We start from the raw sequence: 15,051 nt of genomic DNA on the forward strand, positions 1-15,051 counted from the left end.
TGGAAATACTGAAAATTACTGGAATTTTGATCCACATACTGGAAAAATCGTAAAACTGGTAATTTTGTCAACAATACTTTTTTGTAATTGTTTTAATAGTCTTACAAACAATTTTGTATCCATTGAGATTGTAATTTTTTCAGAGCAAAAGTTGTATACATTTTGTAATTAAACATTTAAAGCAATTTGTGGAATGGGGGTAGTGAGGGGAGTTGGGAGGCCCTTTAAAAATATATTTTTAAATACAATGATTTTTTAACAAAGATTAACGAAATTTATTAAAAATATATTCGTTTGATGGTAAAACAATTAAACAAATCATCAAGAGTGATTATTTCTAAAGAACTTTTAAAAATCATTGTATTAGGTACAGGAATTTTGCTGATAGTTGTACTGAATATACTGGAATTTTGAAAATTAAACTCAGTAGACACCCTGATATATACATACATACATACTTATAATATATATATAATCTATATCAGATTCCTTTGCATGGCTTCAAGTCCTTTAAAAGAAGTTGGGACGCAAGAAGGTTTATCATCCATGTGTAGTTCGTTTCAACCTTGAGTTATGCTGTAATTTGAAACTTAAAAACTTTGAAATTTTGAAATTTAATTATTATGTTCAGCTTCTTTTGACAAGTTCTACCAATATAGTTTGGAAGTTAATTTTTCCCTTGGAAATGTAATTTTACTAAATAATGATGGACTGCATTTTTTAAAATTAGTTATTGACATATTTCGCGTGTAATCACGTTGTACTGCTTGATATTTTCAAGTGTAAAATACCTGTAAAAAAATTTAATTTTCGTAAATTTTTTGTTTTTTCATGTCTTAAAATGACTTATTTAGTAGATGGGGTAAATGTTATCGCATCTACACGGATGACACACACACACACTATATATATATATATATATATATATATATATATATATATATATATATATATATATATATATAATATGTAGTAAATAACTAAAAAAAAATTTGTTTGCAGGGTAATTTTGGAGGAGGTCGTGGCTTTGTGCAACAACAGCGGCAGCAGTTACCGCCCGTGAGATCGCTGCCTAGTCCTAGCACAACAGGATCTCGACAGTCTCCATTTCCATCTAGTGTAGAGTCCAACCAACCTTTCCCTCCGTCTGCATCCCCAACTCCAAATACTTCGAATCCAGGAGGAGTTACGTATCAAACTCAAGGATTCCAGCAGCTTCGGCTGCAGAGAATTAATGCTGTGGGAACCGTTGGTCAAGTTCCAGGTATTGTAGGATAAATATAAAATTACTGATTTTGACTGATTCTTGACGTACATAATTTTTATTTTACCGCCTATTATTGAGCACTATTTTGTGTACAGTTGGCAAAATAACATTGTACATACAAGTAAAGTGTCATTAATGTAGTGTATGCTAAACACACAGGTTTCAAGCAAGTAAAAAAAAGGTGCGATGAATTTAAACATCAGATCGGGTTGTGAAGCCCTTCTTTTCCAATTGTGGACGAGAAGAGAAACACACGTCATTCTGAATCTGTGGTTTTAACACTTCAACCTATGAATCTGAATTCGTAGTCCAGTGCCAGAGGTATTTTAAAAGCAGTTTATTAGGTAGTCTTGTCAGTTTGAAACTGAATTACTTTTTCTCCGTTTAACATCCTTGAAGTTTAGTGTTGGAAACACGATAAACTCTTATTTGCTTCTTCCACTGTAAATAAATGATGGGAAATAATTTGTTTAGCCCAATATTAATTTATTCTGTATGCTTAAAAAGATTTCTGACATTCTTTACTGCACGCAATATAAAAATCTCTTTTTCATAATGTATTTGGATAACCGTGTGGAAAAATCATGGCTTGCATCTTCCTATATAAGTCGTAGATAAAATACGAAACATACATTCTGAATACGGAAATTATCACATGTTAGCCAAATCATTAGTAAGTTACGACGCTAATCACATATGAAATCTGTTTGTATGTAGCCCGAAATGCTTAGATCATTGACTGTAATTTGGATACAAAATTGGTGTGTGATTGGTACGGTCAAATTGCTTATTTGGTTTCCTATACTTCTTTACAATATAAAAGGTAGTTAGACACGTAAACGAGTTATTTCAGTACATGTTAGCTGTCATTTGATTTTGGTATTAATCTTTGTCTAGTCCAGTTTATTTTTATTACCGTAGTTGTGTTCGCTTTCATCGTTAGTAAAGTTAGAATTGATTTTTAGATTTGGCCAAAGAAAATCCGCACTTCCGATTTAATTCCAACTGTAGGTAAGAGTGTAGGACGTTGCTATTTATTATTATTATTATTATTATTATTATTATTATTATTATTATTATTATTATTATTATTATTTAACAAGGCCTGCAAACGTTGCGTGGCAAAGCATTCGTAAATGAGAGCAAATGGGGGAAGCTTGATTGTAAAATAAATGCATTTAGAAAAAATCTTTCCCTTAAGTAGTATTCTTTTTTTCTGAATTAATGTGTTAATTCCACGTTTTTAGATTCTTAAGACTGCTCTATTTAGTGGTTCTCTTACTATATAGGAAAGTCCCAATCACTACTGGTTTGGAACAGAGACGTTATTATATCTGCGCGAAAGATGAAATTCTAGTGTCAGGTACGTTACCGTGACTGACAATATTTTAAAAAGAATTTTACGTACGTGAAATGCATAATTTTTAATGTATTTTTGGAAACCTATACGCAGTAGTCCTAACGCTTCTTCGTGGCTGAACGGTTAGCACTACAGCCTACGGTGCGGAAAACCAGAGTTTGATTTCCAGTGAGCGCTTGTATGATTTGAATCCCATGGTAATCTTTAGGTGCTAGTCTTATCTTTCATGTCTTGGTGCTGAGAACTCGAAATTTTAAACTCTCACATTTAGCCTTATTCATAAAGCATTTGGTGCGATGAAAGATATTTATGTGCCCCGTCATTGTTTCGATTTTTTAAGTCCAAATAGAATTGAGACTAAAACGCATCCATGAACATTCTAACGTAGGGTATTTTCTTCCGGTGTCGTAACATCCCCAAACTCCATAACGATGCCAAAACATAGATTTTGTTATTGAGTATGGAAAAATTATTATTGGCGTCCCGTATACTGTACCAGTAAGATAATTAAATAAGAGTAGTAAGATACGTTACATCGTAAGTAATGGTATATTAAATTCCGTGTACTTCTGCTATTGAACTTATTGATTGTTGTTCGAGTTATTTCGTTAATGGTAACTCATTGATTAATAATACGCCTATAGTTTATGTTCACAATGAAGATTATAATGTTCGCACTCAATCTTGTTCAAAAAAATCTTCGTCACCCACCTTGCTTTAAATGGCCATACTTCGGTATCCATATGTACTAAATTCTAATATTTTGGCTCTAAATAATGATCTCAGTTGGCTGGAGAAAATATGCATCGTTTGATTTAATTCCAGTTCTGAGTAAAAATAAAGGGGTTTTCAAAGAGACGTGAATGACTGAGATATTTTTTTGAACAAGACTTGACTTTGTTACTCCACACGATAAACCTTGAGTGAAAGTGAATTCTTTAATTGTTTTTGTTAATAGATAGAGCGTTTAGCTCGGCTGAATTCGTTAATGAAGTGAATCCATTAACGTCTTCACAGATAACTATGAGTTTGTCAGTAGCTCTTCATATCCCATTCACTCACATAAAATAGTTTTTCCGTGTGGCAAATATGTAAACCGCAAAACATTTTAGTTACGTGTTGCATAAACCTTCATCCTTATAAATGCAAGTCCATTTATTCATAAATGTAAGTCGTGTGATCATTTTTACCGTCTTAAGCAGTTGATTCGTAAGTTATTATCTGCAGTCTAGTTCTGCAGTATCTGACTGATGTTAGAACTCATTGTAATATGAAGCAGAACACACAACAACTTGGTGAAATGTTTGCTTTTGTATATGTGTAGTCAAATCCAAAACTTAAGGGAAAGTTGAATAACAGTGACAAATGAACAGTTACTACAAAAATGTTTCTGCTGCTCAGAAGCGTGGAACAAATATTTATGGACAAAGACACCCTTGTGATGACGTGTGAACACCGGAAAATATGACTGAATTAACTTTCTTCATGTGAGTCACCAGCTGTTAGCACTTTTTTTTTTTTTTTTTTTTTTTTTTTTTTTTTTTTTTTTTTTTTTTGACAGAAATGTTCATTGCGGGTGGTGGTTATCGCGAATATCTATGCAGGCTGTACAGCGTACACCCATACTACGGATTAGGCTGTCAAGCACCTCCTGTGATTAAACATTCCACGCTTGCACAAGCACCCTGTGCAGTTCAGCGATTGATCGTGGTGGAGATATCAAGACTTCAATCCTTTGTCGAAGGCATTCCATTCATACTCAATAGAATTAAGGTCTAGTGATCGCCGTGGCCACTCGAGATCTTGGTGTCTTCATGCTGTAGGTAAATCTTCAATTGTGGTCTATGTGGGCGTGCATTGTCATCTATAAAACTTTTTTTTTTTTTTTCCACTGTTGAACAGTTCCTATAGATCTCATCTATCCGTTGCTGGAACACATTCCGCGTTTCACGTCATTTTAGTCAGGCATTTACAGGATCACAAGTAGTGTGCGGCCCCCGAACATGATGCCGTCCCGTATTTGTTCCTTTCAACATTTTGGTTGAGATAGCTTATTTCTGGTGCCCTCCAAATAAACACGCGGTGAGAGTAACTCTCCAAATTGAATCGTGACTTCACCGAAGAGTACACTATTCCACTATTATGACGTCCACTCTGTGTGGGCTCTACACCACTGTAGGCGTGCCTAACGCTGCTGTTGTGTGAGGAGAGTGCACGTGGTGAGTCCATGTGCATACAGGATATATGCATTCGTATAACCGCTGATATATAGTTTGACGTGAAAGGTGTTCCAGAGGCAGCTGCAAAGTTTCAAGATAGTGTACCTGTTGGTCTTCGTTGGGTATTTGACAGAATCGATCCTCACGCGACGTTGCACGTCGTGATCTCCACCATACAGCATTTCGATGTTCTCACAACTAGTAGTATCGCATCGCACTACGAGAAACAGTCAAGGCTCTAACCACACCCTGCTGACTTTGCCCATTTCTAGTCTACCGATGATTTCCACTGCACATTACAAAATTCACTCTTGGTCATCGTATGCACTTAGCATAAGTTCGCTGTGATCGATATGCACTGCACATTCCGAAAACCACAACTGAGTGGTGTGTTTTTCCCAGGGTATCTGTGTGGCCGAACGAGCTGGTACCTTAGTCAGGCATTCACAAGATCAACATTATGGAAAAAAAAAAAAGGCTTGATATGCCCTAACACAAAAAAAAACTTATATTTCGTACCATATCAATATTGAGAGGGGGACATTGTTTGACATACTCTCCAATACTGCCAATATAACTGTGTTGCCAACTCAGCATAGTTGTTTTTTATCAAACAGCACTCTGTTTTCAGATCTCGTTAAACGAAAACTTGAATACCGCACTTACAATGCAATGCTGCAAACTAGGACGCTACAGGATCATAAACATCGAAAACCAAATTTAAAATTAAACGAAACGAAATTTAAAATTTTACTTTTTTCAAAGGATTCTATTTCGAAAGTATATGTAGAGAGGTATTACGCGTCCAATTCCATAGATCGTAGACTTCTAAGATCATAATGCTGTTTTCAGCAGTTTGATATCCCAGACCATTCCGAAGATAAACTGAAAAGATTGTTCAATTTGATACATTGCTTAAAATAGCATACTAGCGGAACTTTTTATAAAACAATTTTTAATTTACTGTCCTATGACATTTCGACAATCATTTTTGGTAGGTGGAATTACATAATTTGAAGCAATGTTGCAAACTTTACCGTATCTGCAGAACGATTTGAGCTATCGAATTTTCAGTAAATGGTAAAGGCGAATCTACATAATTAGATAGTCTTTCAAAATGAATCTTTTGAAAAATTGATTTTCAGTCCCTTGTATATTTGTTCTTATCCATTCGAAAACTCTATCATGACCATAGTATGAAATATTATGCTACTTTGAATTTGCATTGTCCTGTCCGTCTCATGTTGAGAGGAGACCAAAATTTGGAGGTTTGAGATATTGTACCATTCTTAGTTTGCAACACTGAATAACATGCGATATTTTAAGTTTTGTCTAACGCATGTTATTTAAGACAGGTAATAATCCGACGTAGTGCTATTTGAAAAAAATAACTGTTGGGTTGGCAACACCGCTAACCGAGTGGTATCGCCTCAATGAAAGTATTGTTTTACCCATGAAGAGAGCCAAGAAGTTCGTGTGGGGACTTAGTATCATGCACCATACGATTGGTCGTAGATGTATAAAATGAGAGCTTAAAGAAATGTTTCCGTATTTAATGGGAGGTAATTACCGCACCAATACATTATGAATCAGGGGTGTTACTTCCGTACAGTCACAATACATGGATCGTTGATTCTTATAATACCCTGAACCACTGACATTTTTATACACCAATACTTATTTGGTAGTCTTACTTAAGGGAAAAAGTTTTGGGGCATTATTTGGCCCATCCTTTTTTCCAGCCTTCTACGTTTGTTTTCAACTTATCGAAAGCGTACTCTCTTATGATTAGTCCTCATTTGAAATGGGCAAGTTTTCATCTGAACCGTTGCCGGAGGGATGGTAAAGTTTTAACCCTTACAACTATTATAGATCATTGTATACATTCGGTCTGTAGAATAAAATAGAAATATTATATCTTGTTCCATGGCTAATCTGGAAAAATACTCAATAAGTAGTTGTTATATATACAATATACACACACTCACGCTTTTGTAATTTGATTTTATAAAATGCTGCTTTGGCTTTTCTCCAGTTACAGTAAATATGACAATGCAAATACGTTGGTAATCTCTAACTTAACTGTTTGTTCGCAAATGTTGCGACTAATATTTTTGTACATACAAGTTGAGCACTGGGTTTATACACAAGGTTTATTTGCTTAACAAAGATAATCCAAGGACATCAATTGTAGATCTGACAATACGAAAGAATAGGTAAGGCATTCATATCGTTATTATGTATATGATATATTATCGCTATTAGCGGTTTGTGCCTTAATGTTTTCTGTAAGTAAACGCATTATGTTCAATAATTACGCGTTTAATCAGAATAATAAAAATAAAAAAAGGAAGAAATTAAAAAATCCCATGACTGATAGTAGTATATATTGATGTAGACAGAAGTTACTACGATATTTTTCCAGGAAAAATTAATTAAATATAACTTCACATTCATATGGGATTAACTATCTTGTCTGAAATAATGTAATATATCTAATATAATGAAATATTGGTCAGTTATTTTACTGAACTGCAATCTTTAAACTGAAGAGTCATGGTCCGAAACTCGGAAAAACATAGAAGAAATATTTCACGGTAGTATTTAGCATTGCTGTTATATGATTATTCTTATTTTTATACTTACAAAAGAAAAGTTCATTGAATACTGATTTATTACATAAGTTTTCACTTAATTTCAATTTAATTTAGAGTGGCCAGTGTAGTGTCATAGTTAGTAGGTTAGAATAGTCCATCATTTGAGGTTTTAAGATCCGAGAAGGCAGTTTGGACTGAAATCAGTTACTTCAATAAATAATTTCCGTCAGACCTGGAGTGTAATATATACTTAGCTTTTCACGCATTTTCGTCACGAGCAGCGTGTCCTGTTTTTCCCATGTAACACCAAGATTAAATTAGGAAGTTACTACGTAAGAGAGAAAATCTCTCTCTCTCTCTCATATCGATCTTGTGTGTGGGTATACTTTGCATTGTATTTCTTACGAACAAAAACAAGACTGAAATCAAAAGTAAAACTGAACGATGTAGCTATATGTTATGTACTATTTTCAGTATACAGTAAAATAAGCTTCGTGACTTCTTGTTCTTAAGGTGTTGACAATGATACTTCGAAGAAAATTGCAGCAGCGATGATACAGTTCAAACGTGGATAGTAATTTTTATTGGTAACAATCAAGGTTGAAAAAAAAAAAAAAAAAAAAAAGCAAAATGTGTTTAAAACGTGAAAAAGGTGTTCAAAATGTTTTAAAACACACGCGAAAAAATAAAACATGTTTTAAACATTTTGAACAGTTTAAAACATGATTTTAAAATATTTCAAAATCGTGTAATGTATTTAAGACCTTGCTCTTGCAACCGATCTTTTCATTTATTTTATTGTCGTTAAGACTATACGGTGTTGGGTACAGAATATTTCAGTATAGATTATTCTCAACTTATTTCATATCACGATCCCCTTTTATTACACTCTCTTGCCAGTGACTCTCGTAAGTACTTTCTTGGTTGTAATAAGCAATTTAGGTATTTCAAAATCCACCTAATATAGAATTTTCACACAATCTATCAATATACATGACGAAACAAAAGTCCTCACCTCCTTGTGTATTGAGAACGGATTGAGGGAGAATGATCAAACTTGGAAGTGGTCTGACGCATCACATGGTGCTATCAAGCATCATGGCTGACATCTTTGATTGGTATTCGAAATTTCAAATGCAAAGGGGGTCATATTACATGTTTTAAGGCTAGAATTTTATCAGAAATACGGTTGAGATTATTTTAGCTCTAAAGCAAGTCATTTCGGAGTTACCGCTTCTGAAAATTTTCTAGTTGTGCCTTTAGGGGCTAAGCTCGCGTTTCGTGGAGGCGGGTGAGATTTTTGTTGCAAAATTTCATTACTATTTCAGAATACTGATGCTAATAAAATTATTTTAAAATAAATTTTCGAGAAGTAATATTTGAAGTACACTTCATGTTGTGCTAACTTTAGAATATTTTCTGCAAGTCTATGTAATTGGTTGTTCTTTGAGTCAATAATTACTGAAAAAAGATATTTGGGGCGTTCAGAGCACATTGGTTACAAATCCATTTTCAACAAAGTTCAGTTGTGCTCAGCAAATGAATTCTGTTTCAAAACGTAATATCTTCGCAGTCAAGAGTCCAAAACAAATGTAACTAAACTAAAATCATGCGAAAGGGCGTGGGATAGTTTCATATGACAACCGCTATACAGGGGCGTCAGTGGGACAGAAGTCCCACTCTATATTTGAGATTTTGGGAGCAATATGGCAGTTTTAGAAATCTTTTGATAAGCAAAGTCCAACAGAACAAGCTGAAAGTCCTTACACCGAATAAATACAGAGAACATACAGATGATTAAATCTTAGAAGTTGCTTAGACGCAATTTCCAGAATTTTAAGCAGGTCCGAAACTGGAAAGTAGAGCCACCTTTGAAATCCTTGGGCCAAAAAATATACAAGAAAGCAATATAGGCCTATACCTCCTTGCGGCCAATGGAAATGGATTATAATTGATCAAAATCCGCATTTATTTGGTGTAAGGACTTCAAATTTTTTATGTTGCACTTTGCTCAGCAAAAGGTTTCTAAATCGGTATTACTACCCCCAAATCTGCAATTCTTTCAGTTCGGATTCGTGATTGTGAAAATATGACGTTTCCTGTCGGTGTATTCTTTTGGACACACCCTGCATTTAACGTAATTATGCAATATTGACTATGGCATTCGGAGCTGGACTTGTTAATCATTCCCGCGCTGCAGCGTACACAATATAATGCAAATATCTTAAATTATAAGCAAGGAGGGGAAATTAGCCTTCCTCCCCAATTCCATCAACGACCTTGTGTAGCGGTTGTCCTATGAAACTCTAGTCCACACCTCTTCAGGTGGTTTTGGTTTCATTTATTTCGTACCCTTGGCTACGAATATACTATGTTCGCTGAACAAAAGTGAACCTTTCTGAAAAAGGACTTGGATCCCTTGTGCTCTGAACGCCCCACATCTAAAAATATTTTATGAAAACTGAATTGGAGCCAAATTTATCTTGCAACCCAAGTTTGTTCGAAACGCATAAATTAGTTTGTTTGATCGTTTACAGTCTTACATTAGTAGAGAGGCTATATGAGACAGGGCCTTTTGTTTAAAATGGGATCCGAACCACTAATTTTAAAATTTTACGTCGGATCGCAGTCAAAATCTATATAGCAAATTCCGACGTCTCGTGCCTCTACCCTCAAAATTTAATGTTAAAAGACCGAAAATTGCGCGCTGTAGCGTGGTGCATACATACAGACAGACGAACAAATTGAGATCAAATTATCCCAGATACTGACGTTCGGCACTAATGTAACAATAACTATCACGCTTTAATAGTTAGTTAAGCGGGCGACTGCCATACCTTGCGCTTTCGCGCCTGGTCCTTTCATAGAAGCTATGCCAAGGTGTAAAGTTTAAAGAAAATTTAGAGCTGAGGTGAGGGACGAAATAAACCTTTCACAATATAATGAAAAATATATTGATACAAAATTGATTCTTTTCTGAAGTTTCCAGTTGCATCTCAACCACATCATTACTGACGTTAGAATCATCAGTAGCAATTTTCAAATCAACACTTTTTACCAGTCGTTTGTGTTTCCAGTTTTCTTTCACAGCATTTCATTTTTCATAATGATTCTTCGTTCTTTGAACTAAACCAACCATTTCTTTCCTACACGTATTGCTATGAGCTTGTATGGTCATTTTCATATCAGATGTTTGAGTTACTTTAATAAATTTGCTCCAAATGATATCCTTTTTTCTTCCCGTAAAACTAATGTTAAACGATTTCAAGTTGTACCGAGACTGAGAACCAACGTGTGTTGTATGAACGAATATCTGCGATATTTTAATTTCAGAACCGCAATTTAGCAAATAACCTTTTCTTTGTTTCCTGAATACAACAAAAATTTGTTTCCTTGATAATTATTTTATCAGTTCTACAAGTAGTCCAACCTTCGACTACGACGCTTCCTCGTAAGTTAACTGAGAAGCATTTAAACAATGTAATGTACGTTAAAAATGAGGAGAAAAAAAGAGCCAAAATAAATTGTAGAGAACCACATTGACCTGCTGTAACCACGAGAAATCAAAACATTCACACGGGAAGAACACTTTTGACAGTTTTCTTTCTCTAAAATAAAGTAAAATGAACATATGTTTAAAACAAGTTTTAAAAAGTACGTGTTTAGAACAAAATGTTTAAAACATATACAAAATTTGTTATAAACAAAATCAATTGTTTAAAACAAGTTTTAATCATTTGTTTTAAATAAAACAACCCAGGTAGCAATAAAGCATTCTAGAGTAGAGACAAAGGTAAACAACATAACTGTCAGCTGACCACACTACGAGTAGCGCCTGACGGAATAGTGTATAGTTGAGATCATCTCTTGTGAACCTGACCAGCAGACAGCTTCTCTTTTTAGCCGACTGCAAGCATTGTTGACAACTCGTACATTAGTTTATAAATAAGCTGTTTAAAACTTACATTATAGTATGTGTCCAAAGAGAGCGAGAGAGAGAATCGTACTCAGGGCCTTATTAAATAGTTGGATGAAGTAATTGACAGCCTCCCCAAGTTTTATTTTTCTTAACACAGTCACAAGTAACTCTACGGGTTCGTTTGAATCATCCAGTTTTAAAATTTAAATTAATTTCTTCTACAGGATCCGGTAGAAAAAAAAAAAACCTTGACCAGGGCCGGATTTAGGAAGGGGTGCAAAGGTTCACGCATCCCCCTTCGTTGTAAATATACACTACCTAAAGTGAGAAGATAGCAGTGAATATAGCGACACTCTCCGAAAATTTCTGCTCTCATGTTTCCGTTCGGGCTTAATACATAGGAAAGTTTTGCAATATCGATCGATTGTCATGGAAGTTGAAAGAAAAGGATTCACCGAGAACAAACACTTAGCATTTCCACAGCATTTTCTCATTCACACTAGAGATGCCTAAAGTCATTTAAAAAATTCAAATTCAATTCAAATGTACTGGTAGTTATTGGTGCCCCCCCCCTCTCCCCTCAGAAAATCCTGGATCCGACCCTGCCCTTGACTATTTTCAAATTGAAACTAACTACACTGTTTACTTCACATACGATCTTTTATTTTCCAGTTGAGTTATATCTTAAAACGTCTTGTGTACAACAATAAGGTAAGAAACATACCACCCCTACTTTTTGAAAATTACTTTCTTTAGATTTCCTCATATTCACTGAAGTTCGGATGGTGCTTTGTTTTCCTTACGGTCTTTTCTTCACAACGCAAGCTTTTTCATGATTGACCCACAGCGGTATGGTGTTGCAGCTTGGAACACTGTGATTCCGATGATAAATATGGAATTGCTGGTGAAATGCATGCTAAGTAATAAGCACTAACTGATTGTTTTTAATTAAAAAAAGAACATCCACAGTGAATGCTCTATGTTCTGCCCTCTACCGCTTCGTGGCAACAGAAATTGAGCTGGCTTCAATATCACAATCAACAGCAATATTCGCGTCTGAAGTAAATTTATCTTTAAAAGAGAAAAGTTTTGTTTCATCAATCGTAAACAGGACTCTCAAACGTGAGGATTTTTTTTAAAAAGTGATTTTTCAAAAAGATAGGCGCGATATGTTTCATAACTGTTATAAACAAACAATTGGAAAATAGAAAAACAAACTAGAAATAATCAGTCTTATCACAATTTCAAGTTGGAAATAGTCAGTTTTTGTGCCGAACCCTGTATAATGTATTGTAATATAGTGTACAGAATGGGTGAAATATATCTATCTGAATACTTGTGGCTTTACATAGTGATATCTAAATTATGGATAAAAACAAAACCATACTCAAAGTAATAAATATCGATTTCTAGCTTTTGAGAGTCGAACACAGTGTAGAGCAAAGTTTTTAAAATGTGCCTTTTAAGCGAAATAGGACTGATAATTATTTAAAGTAAATGATTATGAAATCAGTGGTGAAATGAGAATGTAGGGAGAAACGAAAACTTATGGACACTTTTCCACCACACTCACCTAGCCTGGGGTCGAATCAGGGATCCCTTTGTAACAGATATGAACGCTCTGTCAGTCACCGTGCAGCATAGGAAGTAGTTCGGGAAGAAAAGGAAAAGAACATTGCAGATCTGGTCTTGACACCATAAGCTGGGTTAAAGATAAATATTCCCTTCGTACCTTCAGTTGATACGATCAGTCTCCAAATTGTCTGTAGTTTCTGCATTACGTGTGCATGGTGATTCGTAATCAAGTATGTAAAATTTGTTCATCTTGTAAACTTGCATTCAAGAACGTTTCCAATCTAAGTTTTGGGGCACGATGGCTCAGTGGTAGAGCGCTTAGCTCTAATGCGTGGGGTCCCTGATTTGATCCCGGCAAAGTAATTTTGTGGTGGACAACATCGTATCCATGTTTTTTCTCCAGGTACTCTTGTCCTCTACATTCTCATTCCATGAATTCTTCTATCATCAGTCAGTTGCTTCAATGTTCCCCTTAGCCTAAAGGGTATAATTATGGGATGCTTAACTGATAATTCGAATCTACGGCTTTTTTATTATTATTTATTTTTTATACATGTTTTTTTTTATGAAATAAAGAAGGAAAGGAAGCTGGAATTAAAAGGAAACCTTGTATAGATCCGTCACACGTATAGGCGACTTCACAAATTCCTCCAGATACTGCATCTTTGCATTCCTCAGATTACCGCCAAGGAATTTGGGAACTCGAAAGACTGATATGGTTGTACTTTAGAGGTAGTAAAGACTAATCTCTATATGAATTTACTTGCGTGAAATTACCTGCACATGAAACAGAACCATGCAGGTTTACTTCTAAATTATTTTGATTTTAATTCCAGAACTTCTTTATTCAATTAAAAACCTTTAAGGACCTCGTATAGGTTAGAAAAATTACTAGTTGCAAATGTACAAGATGTGGAATTGCAAAGATAATTATACATTTTGTAGCTTCAATATATTTTGCCATAACTAGCATGCAAAAACTCTTTGGATTTTTGTTTGCGTATACGAAAACTTAATCTAAATAAATGGGTAGATAGGTGGAATTGAATTGTAGATGTTTTAACGTTAGCAATCGTAGGATGATCTATTTTTACGTTCGGGAAGCCACAGCTGGCTGAAAATAAATTTGAGGCAGTGAAATGGACGAGTTAAGCCTGATGTATTTCCACCAGTATTTGTTGTTCGATTTGGTTCTTATGGGTCCCAGAGTCGTGAGCGGTATATAGAACTTGAGTGGTAAAGTTTGTATTGTCTTCGAAAGAGAGAATTGTAGTTTTTGTTGTAAGTTTCTGAAAGAGGAACTTGAAAGTACAAATAGATCAAAGGGAGGGAGGGAAAACTTACTTCCATGAAAATAAAGTGGAACTTACACTGACCTATGCTTTCTATGCCTAGCAGATGTATTGTTTGGAACCGAAAATGTAAGTTTTAGATCCTTGCTTTTAGGTGAAGAGCGGAAGTGACTACCCATCCACAGGAAACAATCGTTAATTTTTCCCTTCTCTATCATTCCGAATATTGAGGAAAACTTTTAATAGAAATGAAAAGGGATCCTAGGGCTTTGGAAAATAGTGACATTAAAGCTTGTGTGGAGTACTAGTGGATTCAGTTGCATGCAGAGTTCTAATTGAAGAACGTGCTTTATGAAAATAGGCACATTTACTATTGTTACAAATCGTAACGTAACAAATTTAATTACCTTGAAACAACCGGACTCGTATATTTCAATATTAGTGTGTTAGAAGAGAAAGAGGAGGAACTAAGTTAAAATGAGCACGAGTTTGTGATTAATCAAAATCCATTGTCCTGTTTGCACCTTTTTAAAATACCCTGGGAATTGTACCAGGAAAATATTTAATTGAATAGGTGTATTAAGCATAAATAAAAAATATTGGATCCAGTGACTGTGATGTAGGCCTAGTCAATGTCAGTGTTTTGAATATTACAGAAGCATCGTTTCCAATATTGAAAATTAGGAGTTGTGAAATTTTTCCTAGTTCTCCAGCGTTGTTGTAGACATTCTGTCGACTTTTAACTTACAGTAATGGCTAAAGGATTGAGAAGGGAACGTGGCATGATTCTCGTGATTTTACATTTTTTAATTGGAATGTTGA

General features: G+C 34.8%; 1 protein-coding gene across 1 annotated transcript in view; it reads left to right on the forward strand.

Moving 5' to 3' along the window:
- The window catches only part of tai (basic helix-loop-helix family member taiman), a gene marked incomplete at its 5' end in the record, with an annotated part of 91,613 nt that overhangs the window by 47,185 nt on the left and 29,377 nt on the right, over positions 1–15,051 (forward strand). Inside the window, 1 exon segment of the mRNA XM_081769091.1 lies at positions 1,003–1,264. Coding sequence (XP_081625217.1) covers positions 1,003–1,264 — 262 coding nt within the window.

The sequence above is a fragment of the Thermobia domestica genome, chromosome 8, assembly GCF_964235325.1.
Source record: "Thermobia domestica chromosome 8, izTheDome1.hap1.1, whole genome shotgun sequence".
Lineage (NCBI taxonomy): Eukaryota > Metazoa > Arthropoda > Insecta > Zygentoma > Lepismatidae > Thermobia > Thermobia domestica.